Source organism: Panthera pardus, unplaced genomic scaffold (genome assembly GCF_024362965.1).
Source record: "Panthera pardus isolate Hobbes unplaced genomic scaffold, ASM2436296v1 HiC_scaffold_22, whole genome shotgun sequence".
Classification (NCBI taxonomy): domain Eukaryota; kingdom Metazoa; phylum Chordata; class Mammalia; order Carnivora; family Felidae; genus Panthera; species Panthera pardus.
Window position 1 is genome coordinate 81982992 of NW_026526788.1, and position 11970 is coordinate 81994961.

Genomic DNA, 11970 nt, shown 5'->3' on the forward strand with positions numbered 1-11970 from the left:
ACATCTCCCCCATCCTCGGATGAGTGTGCTCTTTTTTTCCAGTTTGTTCTTTTCAGATGGCAAACACAGGCTCTCTCTGGTGCAGCTGGTTAATATGTATCTTAAGTCCCCCTTGGCCTCTCTTTTTAAATCATTCCTTTCCTGTAAGGTGTGCCAGTTCCCGGTCGGTCGGCACGGAGACTCCTTGTGAACGGGTTGACATTTATCTGCAGGGTGAGAGGCAATTGTCCTCCTATTAAGCCATGAGTGATTTACAGAACCATGTCCTTTAGGTTTGCCCTGGAGCCTCTCCTGCCAAAGAAAATGCACTCCAGGTCCCAGGACAAGCTGGACAAGGACGACCCAGATAAGGAGAAGAAGGACAAGAAGAAGGAAAAAAGGAATAGCAAACATCAGGAGCTATTTGATAAAGAATTTAAACCCACCGACGTCTCCCTGCAGCAGTCTGAGGCTGTGATCCTTTCCGAGACGGTAATTTCTCAGGGCCGGGGAACTTTCCCCGCTCTGCCTTAGCTTCTGGGACCTCCCTTTGCTCCGCATTTAGCTGATGGAGCTGTCGGTTGGATTTCATTGAATTTTCTATTAAATAGTCCCCTGAAAATCTGGGGTCTACCCTCGACCCTCTCCTTGTATGACCCAGTGCTGTAGGACATCCAGAGGCTCAGATCGGAGGTCTCTTCTCCCTGGGGGGTGCCCGGGTCGGCAGCCGGTGGTGCTGGGCTCCGTGCAGCAGTGTGGTCCTTGCATCCAATATGCATCCTGACGTCTCAGAAGATGAACAGGGATGCTTTTTTCGTCTGAGAACGATGCTCCCTGTCGGCTAACGCCTTCCCCTTGCCCCTTCCTGACCAGAAGTCTCTAAGCCCCAGGTACTGCCCCGAGTTATGAGCTGCTCAGCCAGGGTGCCAAAGCCCCTCCTGCCGGGTTCTGCACACAGCCCGGGGTTCCGTGTTGGTCTCCCTGCCGTGTCTGCCCCACATTTACATCGTTGGCACATTTCAGAAGGACTCCGCAATTTAACCGGACACGTGCTGGCTAGTTGACGTTAGAAACGGATCCCAGGGCACCCTGCTCGCTGCACGGTTCCTGGGCAGTGTGAAGGCAGTGGATACCCGTGCAGCATGTCCTAGTTCCAGGGCCGGGCCTGGGGGCTGCTGCTCACGGGACCCCCCAGCCGTGTGGGAGGCCTGAGGGCAAAGATGGGGCACCGGCAGCTTCTGGGGTGAACTTTATTCAGAACGTGCTTTTGGGGGGGGCCCGGCGGGCTCAGTCGGTCAGGCGTCCAACTCTTGATTTCAGCTCAGGTCATGATCTCAGTTTGTGAGTTCAAGCCCCACATCGGGCTCTGCGCTGACAGCACAGAGCCTGCTTGGGATTCCTTCCCCTCTCTCTCTGCCCCCTCCTGCTCTCAGAAAATAAATGAAAAAATGAAAAAAAAAATTTTTTTTCAAAAAAAAATTTTTGAAAAAAAAAAGAAAGTGCTATTTGTAGACTGAAAGTGAAGAGGAGGCTCTCACAGGCTGTCAGCTTCAAAGGTTACGTCAGGCCTAGGGCCGCCTCCCCCTGGAGACGATGGGCACTTACCTGGACGGCGGCCAGGAATGTGCCTGCCCCGGGCAGGAGCCCCTCACCTGTCCTGGCTGTGATTGAAGGGTCGCCTGGCAAAAGGGCTCACAGGGAACCACCTTTTAATAAGACATATTTCATGGCTTGTTTATGTCTTAAACCCAGAGAATACGTTTCACCCAGACTGCGAGCCACTCAGAGCAGCGGTCACATGTTGCTTGGCTGTCTAGAGGGAGAAGGCAGATTCGAGAGCCACGGTGTGGCCTTCAAGAAGGTGAATGCCTTTCTGAAGCCTTCAGACACAGCTCTGACTGCAGCATAAGCATGGCCAGGGCTGTCAGACCCCCCCCAGAGGGGGACAGACCAGAGGCTGGTATTGCTTCCCAGGTGCTGGGCCTACAGCAGCGGGACGGAGAGGTCTCTGATGAGCCACCCCACGCTCTCTGTCCACCACCCGAGAGAGTTGGGGTGCCCGCGACCTTGCTGGCACTAGCCGAGGCCACCTTCTCTTGAGCCCAGGATAGAGATCTCAAGTCTCAAAACATCAGAGCTGGGTGGGGGAATTAGCATAAGCTAATCAGCTAGTGCCAGACGCTCTGTGTGGCCATTCATATATTTGTGCATATCTAGGCTCCATTTTCAGCCGTTAAAACCAAGCCTGAGAGACGTTGCACCACATAGCAGACCTGCTCACAGCAAAGTTGCTTGAGAAGAGGTCGAAGGTCTTGCCAGGCGCTTCACATCCCATACGGGTTCTGTCCCTCCCGGCCGTGGCCCTGTTTGCTTTCAGGGACACTGGCAAAGACCGTCTGGGTTCAGCCAGAGTGGGCCTCCCCACAGCTGGCCCGCAGTGGCCTCAGCAAACCCACAGGAACGCACCGGGGTCAGAGCACAGAACCTTGACCCCCGTCGGCCTCTGACGCCTCCCAGAATGACCACAGCTGCTGCAGCTCCAGGGACAGGAGTCCTGGCCTCTCACTGGGGGCAGACTTACTGTTCTTGGTCCAGCCCAGCTGCCTGTCTCTCCACAAAGGGGCCTCCTCCTCTGGGTGACAAGTGTCAGCAAGGTCTGTGAGTGCACGCGGGCACCCGCAGTTTCCTGTGCCAGCCTCCTCGTGCCTGCACCAGCCGAGTGCCACAGGGCAGAGCAGGTGGACAGGTCAGAGGCAGGTTTACCGGAGTGGAAGCAGCACGGGGGGGCAACACAGTGTTCCCTGCACCCGCTAGGACAGCCTTGACTTTTGCCCGGCACCTTGCCTCCTAAGCATCTGCAGAGGCTTCCTCTGGTCACTCTGTGGGGCTGCGTTCGGCTTCCTACTTGATTTTGCATCGTCCACAATCTCCTGACCCTCAGCTGAGACTCAGAGCCTGGGGCGGGAGGGAAGATCTTCCAGGTGTGATTTGCTTGACACTAGGAAAGCGTCCTTCTGTTTTCTGAGTCATCAGAACGTGCCTCATGGGACAGGACAGTCGCCAGTCCACATGCACGCTTACCCTGTTCCAGGCCTCCCTCCCCCCGCAGCAGTATTCGTCATATCTTGGCTTCTAGAGCATCGCCCTGATCTCTGCCTCCATGTTCCCCTGGTGTTCTTCCCATGTACGTATATCCGTTTCCAAATGCCCCCTTTTTATAAGGACACCAGTCACATTGTGTTAGGGCCCTACCCTAGTGACTTCATCTGCAAAGGACCCTATTTCCAGGTGCGGTTACAGTCACAGGTACTGAGGGTTAGGGCTTCGACCTGTGAGTCCTGGGGGACCCAACTCAGCCATGGCAGACCCTAACTGTGCTCTTTCCTCCAATGTAGATAAGTCCCCTGCGGCCCCAGAGACCGAAGAGCCAGGTGATCAACATCACCGGAAGTGAAAGACGTTTCTCGGTGTCCCCGTCACCACCATCCTCCCAGCCGACACCCCCTCCGGTCACGCCAAGGGCCAAACTCAGCTTCAGTTTGCAGTCAAGTGAGTGGAACATTCTCCGCGTTGGGATTCGTGGCCTTGCTCTGTGGCTCCCTCTTTGACCAGAGGCTCTAATGGTAGGCTCGCCTCCTCCCATGTAGTGAGTCTCCACAAGCATTCAACTTACAGGGAGCCCCCCTCGCGGCACCAGCAAATCAGTCTCCCCGAGTTCCCTGGGGGAGAGTGTGCTCTCAGAACCTCCCATGCAGCAGGGTCAGCATGAGAGGCACACGGACAGCCTCCCTTTTTGTATCACAGGAAACGGAGCCACACGAGGGCCTTGGACCTTCCTGTGTCCAGGAAGAATGCAAAGTGAAGAGCTATTCTTAAGAGCTAAGCACATAACTAATTTTTCTAGTTTTGCCCAGTTTCTAGGGTTGCCATGGCATATTACCATCAACTCGTTGGCTGAAAACAACAGAAATATATTCCCTCACCCTTGTGGAGGCCAGAAGTCAGAAATCAAGATAACAGGGTTGCTTCCTTCCATAGGCTCAGAGAGACATTCTGTTCCATGCCTGTCTCCCCACTTCTGGTAGCTTCTGACAATCCTTGGCGTTTCTTGGCTTCTAGATATACTACTCCAGTCTCTGCCTCTGTCTTCGTGTGGCCTGCTCCCCTTATAAAGACACAGGCCATTGGCTTTAGGGCCCACCATAAATCAAGAATGATTTCATCTTGAAATCCTTAGCTAATTTCCTCTGCAGATAGCCTACGTTCAAACAAGGTGACATTCTGGGGTTCTGGGTATACATGAGTTTTCAAGGGACACTAGTCAAGCCACTACAAGTGGGAATCAGCTTTTTGCCACTAAATTCAGGTCTGCCAGAGAGGAGAGGTCTTGGCAAGAAGAGGGTGGCAGGTCAGACTCATGTTTTGGTTGCAGCACACCATTCCAGAAAAGCCATCATAGGTAATGTGGTCACATCTCCAAGGCCAGTGCCTCCTTGTGGCATCTCTGGGGACAGACAGCTGACCTGAAAGGCACTGTGGCCTCAGGAGGTCAGTCATCACCTCAGCATCAAAGATGAAGCCCCACTTCTGGTGTGTTTTTTTATATAAGAGGAATGATCAAATACATTGCAAACCCAGGAGAACCCAGCTTCCTTCCTCTGCCCTGCACGGAGGCTCTGGAAGGCACACAGTTGTCCTTTGCACCTGGTTTTCTTCCTGGGAGCAGTGGCCATTCCGGAGACTCTCGGGTGGGGAGTCAGCACTGCACGACAGGTGAGCCGAACAGGCCGCTGGGAGGCAGACAGTCTCTGAGTGTTACATCCTTACACTATTACCACAGACTCTTTGTTCTAAAAGTGTTGTATTATTCCCTTTAAATAGTTAAAAACAAGCACCATTGTAGCCGCTGCGGAAAGCACTTTAGTGCTGCCTTGATGTGAAACGTAGGATCACCATATGCCGCAACAAATCCACTCCAAGCCTATGCCACAAAGAATTAGAAATAGGGCTTCGTTGCATACGAATGTCCACAGCAGCATTGTTCCCAATAACAGAAGGTAGAAACAGCCCAAGTGTTCATCACCTGACGGACGGACAAACAAAGTGTGCATCAAAGAAAAATCCATGCAGTGGAATACTACTCAGCCATAAAATGGACTCCATCTCTGCTGTATGTTGCATCATGAATGAACCTCAAACACATTATGTGAAGTGAAATGAGCCAGACACAAAAGGACAAATATATGAGTTTGCCTTCGTGAAGTATCTAAAATAGGCAAATTTGTAGAGACAGAGTAGAGCGGAGGCATCAGGGGCCAAGGGAGGGGGCGGGGGCCATTTTCGCTTTATGGGGACAGATTCTGTGTTCGCGATGATAGGAGAGTTTTAGAAACGGATCATGGTGTTGGTCGCTCAAGGTTGTATCAGTCAATGCCACTGATTTATACAGTTATGGTTAAGATGGCAAATTGTATGTTATACGTAGTTTATCACGATGCAAATAAGCAAGTGATCACGAGGGCAGATATTCCACCAGAAGCCTTTTCTCTCACTACCCTTGATTCATTGACAAGCCTTCCTCAGAAACCAACAACTTCCCCCAGGAAGCATTTCCCTAATGAAGGATTTTTCATCCAGTGGGCCACTGGGGAAACCTCTAAGAGACCCATCAGTTAAAAAAAAAGTCAATTTTCCTCAAATATAAAAAAGAAAAACAAATTTTTTCTAAGAGTCTCAACAAGGGTTGAGAAAGGATCCTGTCTTAATGATTATACTTCCATTTGAAACTGGCTAGTTTTTCAGTTTACTTTAAAAATCAATTGTACTTCCCCTTGGCTTCTTTAAAGTAACAGCCACAATGACCGTGACTGCTAATAACTTCACTTCATACAGTCGTGGGTTTCCCCATTGAGAGAGATTTGAAGGGCGGGTGACTGGCTGTGACACCTCGCTCTTTAGATCCCACCAACCCAAAGAGGCCCGAGGAGGGATCCTTCGGGGCCCGGGGTGGACGTGGCTGTTTTGACAGTGGATTGATGCCTCCTTTAAGCTCCAGTTGTAGGTGTCTTTATAGCATTTAGCGTTTTCTTTCTAGAACATGCCGTTGGGAGGGGGGTCCCCCCCTTCATTTTCTCTACCCCTCCCAGCTCTCTTCTCTCCCCAGTCGACATGCACGTTTCTGCCTCCCCTTTCCCTGGAGAGAAGGTGAAGCAGCCACATCGATGCTCTGGCTCAGCGGGGACATTTGATTCTTCTTTTTTTAAAAATGTTAATGTTTATTTTTGAGAGAAGAAGACACAGACAGAGTGTGAGTAGGGGAGGGGCAGAGAGAAAGAGGGAGACACAGAATCGGAGGCAGGCTCCAGGCTCTGAGCTGTCAGTACAGAGCCCAATGCAGGGCTCAGACTCACGAACTGCGAGATCATGACCTGAGCCGAAGTCAGACGCTCAACCGACTGAGCCACCCAGGCGCCCCAGGACGTTTGATTCTAAATCGATTCGGTTTTCCAGGTTTGGAGCTGAACGGCATGACCGGCGTGACTGGGATGGACACGGCCGAGGTCCCGCCCCCCCTGCCTCTCAAGGGCAGCATGGCAGACTATGGGAACTTGATGGAAAACCAGGATCTGATCAGCTCGCCGACGCCCCCGCCCCCTCCTCCTCACCAGAGGGTAAGTCGGCCCAGAACCTGAAATGTGGGGTTTTTAAAATCATTCCCTCCACAAAATAGAAATCCCTCCTTCCTGAGATTAGCACGCGTGCTTTGGGCCAGCATTTGGTCTTGAGAAGTCAAAGCGGTGGGCAGTCCGCCCACGCGATCTTTGTTCTGTGTCATCCATCACTGCAGAGGGACACGCTTCCAGATGTGGGTCTCAGAGCAAGGGAAAGGGGGAGAGGATCCCGACGGGGTCAACGGGCCAGGCTCGTGACCTCGGAGGTCTTCTGCTTGAGGTTCAGTCGTGCAAATTCGATTCTGGAAAGCAGCTTTTCTGTGAGATGGTTTACGTGACTTTTAAAAGAAGCGGGTCCTGTATGGGGCTGGGCTCCCACCGGATGCCAGCCTGGCCCTCGAGAAGCCCTGAGCCCGACAACAGAGTCTTAAAAAACCATTTGAACCAGTCCCTCTGTTACCAGTTGACAGTTCTGGAAACACTCCTTGGAGAGCCAGCCCCCATTCCTGTCCTGGGTCGCTGTCCTGGCTCCTCTGTTTGCTCTCGGGCGGCTGCAGGCAGAGGTCAGCGTGCCCACAGGGGTCAGCATGCACTTGGGGGTCAGCGTGCACACGGGAGTCAGCGTGCACACGGGGTTCGGCGTGCACACGGGGGTCGGCGTGCCCACGGGGGTCGGCGTGCACACGGGGGTCGGCATGCACACGGGGGTCAGCGTGCACATGGGGTTCGGCGTGCACACGGGAGTCGGCGTGCACACGGGGGTCAGCGGGCACACAGTGGATCACCGGTGGACTGACCCCGAAGCCCCAGGAGATCTGTTTCCAGGTTCCTCCCTTCCGCGGCCACATTATTCATAGCTTTATACATTTAAATCGCTGCAGAGTGAAAAGTAAAACATTCCCGTGCACACGGGCAGCGGGTCAGCAAAGTCATGACATGGCAACAGAGCTCCCGTCGAACACTGAAGACGTGAGGTTTTTAATATGACTGCAGGTTTCTCCTAACAGCTACGCACATTTTCCCCCCTTAAAAATCAATACAAATCCTATGTACCCGCTTTTTCTTTATTTTTCTTTCTCTTTCTTTTTTTCTTTCTTTCTTTCTTCCTTTCTTTCTTTCATGGGTACTTTTTTATGGAGTGCTCTGCAAGTTTATTTTCTCTCTTCTTGTGAGAAAGCACAAGAGAGAAGAAATTTATTTACAGTACCCGTACTTGATTATTCCTTTTATATAAAAAACAAAAACAAAAAAAAAAACACCAGAAGTGGGGCTTCATCTTTGATGCTGAGGCGATGACTGGCCTCCTGAGGCCACAGTGCCTTTCCGGTCGGCCCTCTGTCCTGTCCCCAGAGATGCCACAGGGAGGGACTGGCCTCGGAGATGTGGCCACATTACCTATGATGGCTTTTCAGGAGGCCGGAGTGGTTCACTGCAACCACGAAAACATGAGTCTGACCTTTTCCGCAGACTTTTAACTACAAGTTAGAAAGAAAGGAGGCACAGGCGGTCGAGTGAGGACATTGACCGGCTGGGGTGTTGTTTTCCTAACAGCTTACTTAACCGATCCCACCTTTATTTTCATATCTTTATTTCATTGGAGAAGCAGGACCGTGCCCCAGTCTGTCCCTACACCGGCGACCTGGAAATTCTGAGCCTGGAAACATGACCGCATCCATGTGGTTACAGATCAGTTCAGGGGCCACATTTTATCCCCGTTTTGTCGCTGCATCATGTGGGGTGACCGACGCCACACTGATGCCACGTGCCGCCGGGTCGGGAAGGAACACGTGTGCGCCTCGGCTCCCTTTCTGAACGGGTGGCGGATTCAATGAGACTAAGAACCCAGGTCTCTTTGCCGTTTGCTTCCTGTGCGATTTACCTGCAGCAGAGGTGCAGTGACGTGCCCGTGGAGCAGTGTCATCATCGGTTGGAAGCGGTGGCGTTTCGAGGCCGCTTCCCTCCGTGCGGGCCCTGCGGGCTGTTGTAGGATAAGGATCACTCGTCTGCCCTGGGGGGTGATCGATACCTCCTGTCACTGTCATTGATCCGCCCCGGGCTCGTAGTCAACCCTGATACCGGCTGTTGCCACTTTAAGCCGTCGTTTCTTTGAAAATGGCTCTCACAAGCAGTGATCTGAGCTATCGTCTCGCTGAACACTGATAAACCCACCGTCTTCCCATTTGGCACAAAGGGCATTTGCAGCGTCTCGCTTGTGTCCTGCTGTGTCAGCCTGGCCCTCGAGGGCTCGCCCTGCCCTGTCCCTGTGCCTTTCACAAGTACCTAAGCACCCCGGTCATCGCGTCCCTTAAATAGGCGTCTGCTTTTTTTTTTAACTGTGCTTAGCAACCTTAAGAAAACTTAAGCCTATTATTTTACGTGACTTTTCTGTAACGCCTCAATGCCAGTCCCTGAGTTCTGTCTCTCCATATTTATTCTCTTCTGCACGTGAAGCCCCAGGTCGTCTTGGTATTTACTTGTCTGTGAATCGGGAGGAAATCTGGGCAACGAGGAAGAGCCTACAGCACCACTGTTTTGTCCTTGAAACTCCTTCCCTCACGTTGGGCTAAATGTGAGCCTCCACCGAGAAGCTGCTAAAAACTCCGCTCCGACCTTTCCTTAGATGCTAGCGTTCTGCGATCTCATCCTGGCTCGTTCTGCCCCCCACATGTCTGCTCCTGTATTCATCCGTTCATTCACTCATTCATTCATGTGTCCGCTCATTCACATCCTTGTGTGCTCAGCACCTGTTACAGACCATGGCCTGTGTGGCAGGCGTCCGTGGCGGTCATGAGGTCACGAGGGTGCCAAGAGCAAGGGGGCAACGTCTGCCCTCCATCGTTCACGCCCTGACAGGAGGTTTGTCTATCACCTTTGCAACTATCAGTTCATTCGGAGGAATCCCAAGAGGCAAACAACAGCCCATGGACCAAATACGGCCGGCCGCCCTTTCTTTTTTTTTCTTTTTTTCTTTTTTAATGTTTATTTTATTTTTGAGAGACAGAGCGTGAGCAGGGGAGGGACAGAGAGAGAGGGAGACACGGAATCCGAAGCAGGCTCCAGGCTCCGAGGTGTCAGCGCAGAGCCTGACTCAGGGTTCGAACCCACCAACCTTGGGATCATGACCCGAGCCGAAGTCGGACGCTTAACCGACTGAGCCACCCAGGCGCCCCTGGCCACCCTTTTCTTTTTGTAAATTATTTTATTGAGGCACAGCTGCCCCCATTCTGTAAATAATGTGGTTCCCTCGTGAAGACTTCAAACATGCCCCTAACGTTGTTCATCCCACTCCATTTGCAGTGTTGGAAGAGATTAGACAAAAAGCTGCCTTTAAACGGGTCACTTGGGCAGTGGCCACAGGTATCCGGCCGACCCTCTCTCATGCGGCCTTCCTAGTTCCAAGAGCAAGGAAGGGCTCCTCGCCCAGCCCCGGAGAACATCTCCGAGGGCTTGTGTGGACCCTGGACGGTTTAGGGGCCTCGTCGGGCACACGAGAGGGGACCCGCAGGTCCTCGTCCAGGAGCGCTCAGCTGTGACAGCACCAGGCCGCCTGGGTGGCCCTGGTTCTGCTTTGCCCTTAAGCATTTAAACTGTCCAGTCCTGAAACCAGTCCCTCTCCAGGGGCCCCTGGATCAACGCGCAGAGCAGCGGTTTCCCTTCTCAGTGGCCGTGTGGCCTTCTGAAGGGCTTTGTGAAAAGCAGTTAATCAGCGATGCCAGAAAGGCCCCGTGTGCGGCAGACCTCCCAGCCCCGGGTCACGCAGAGAGGGCCGTCCCCACCCAGGGTGCAGAGTCGCTTCCCCTCCCTGCCGCTGCCCCGGGTCAGCCCATCCCCCACCCCCACCCCCCACCCCCCAGAGCATGAGTAACGTGGCACCTGCCGTGTTTCCGTGTCTTCTAGCACGCACCGCCTCCGCTGCCCAGCAAGACGCCACCCCCGCCCCCCCCAAAGACCACGCGCAAGCAGACGTCCGTGGACTCTGGCATCGTGCAGTGAAGACAGCGGGACCGCACGGAGAGCACCGGCCGCCGTCCCGTCCCTCCCTCCGCGTCTTCTCCCGCGTCTGGTGTTTACCTCATTAGGCCTGTGATGTCTGATAAGTAGTGCAATTGCTCGTCCTGGAAAGGAGTTCGTTTCCAGCCATGGCGTGGGTGGCCGTTAGCTTCGGGGAGCAAGGCGGATGTGGGTCTGGACCGTACTGTGGTGTTGATCAAAACTGGGGGCTTCTGACTGTGTCTGTCTCGAGAGAGCCGAAGTCTTGCCCAGAAGCCCTCCCTTTGTGCCAAATGACACATTAGCGAAGAACTCGGCTGACCTGGGTTTTGTGCAGTAGGAGAGGTTAGGCCACCACCCACGAGACCGAGTAGTAACTGAATCCTACTCTTCTCCCGAGGCCGAACCCCAGCTTACTCCCGAAGGGTGTTTTATCAACCCTCCTCCTGCGGGTGTGATTTTGCGGTCAAGTGTATCTTCAACCTATATCAGGCAGTTAAGGTCAACTCTTTCAGGGAACTTCCTGATTTCCTTTGGTATAATTTAAAATAGGATATTTCTCAGCTACTGAACAGTTACTAATTTATGGAGTAGAAACACCATTAAAAATACTGGATCAGGTGGGAAAGTAAATACAAGTATAGGAAGATACGTTTTCTTTCTTTTTTAAAAAAGAATGCCTATAGCACAGAGATGGCTTTAACCGGGTGAATTCTTTCTGTCGTCATTCTGTACAGAAGTTTGTATATACGATGGTTCTTAGAACGTAAGGTTTAATGTTTTTGGTCCTTCCGTTTATTGTCATAGGCGTCCGCAAATGAATCTCTATATGTGTTCTTAATTTTTAACTGCTGCAAGTGAAAAAAAAATACACAAATTAAGCTTTGTTGATTTTTTTTTTTCTAAGCTCCAAAGTCCTGAAAATGTTGGTGGACAATGATTAAGAAAAACAAACAAACAAACCCAACTAACTTTGTATAACCTAATATTTTTATTCTGTCATCTATATTTTTTTATCCACTATAATCATAATACTCTTCTAGTAGGCTCAAAAGTTATTCATTGACAACAAAAAAAATAAAATGCCATTTAAAAAAGACTCACAGTGTCTAAATACTATGTTTTTATCCCTTGATGTAAAAAAAAAATATGTATATAAATGCCATTGGTTTTTTTTTTTCTTTTTAAAATATTTTTTAATGTTTATTTATTTTTGAGAGAGCGAGTGCGAGGCGGGGAGGAGCAGAGAGAGAGAGAGAGACAGAATCCAAAGCAGGCTCCAGGCTTCCAGCTGTCGGCACAGAGCCCGATGCGGGGCTCGAACCCACGA

At 51.8% G+C, this 11970-nt stretch overlaps 1 protein-coding gene across 2 annotated transcripts in view; it reads left to right on the forward strand.

The window, feature by feature from the left end:
• The window catches only part of DOCK1 (dedicator of cytokinesis 1), a 522147-nt gene extending 510408 nt beyond the window's left edge, over positions 1 to 11739 (forward strand). For both annotated transcript variants that reach the window (XM_053910041.1, XM_053910042.1), the window contains exons 49-52: positions 273 to 471; positions 3375 to 3528; positions 6490 to 6650; positions 10548 to 11739. In XM_053910041.1, coding sequence (XP_053766016.1) covers positions 273 to 471; positions 3375 to 3528; positions 6490 to 6650; positions 10548 to 10643 — 610 coding nt within the window. In that variant the 3' untranslated portion in view covers positions 10644 to 11739. The remainder of the gene's footprint in view (positions 1 to 272; positions 472 to 3374; positions 3529 to 6489; positions 6651 to 10547) is intronic.
• The last annotated feature ends 231 nt before the right edge of the window (positions 11740 to 11970 follow it).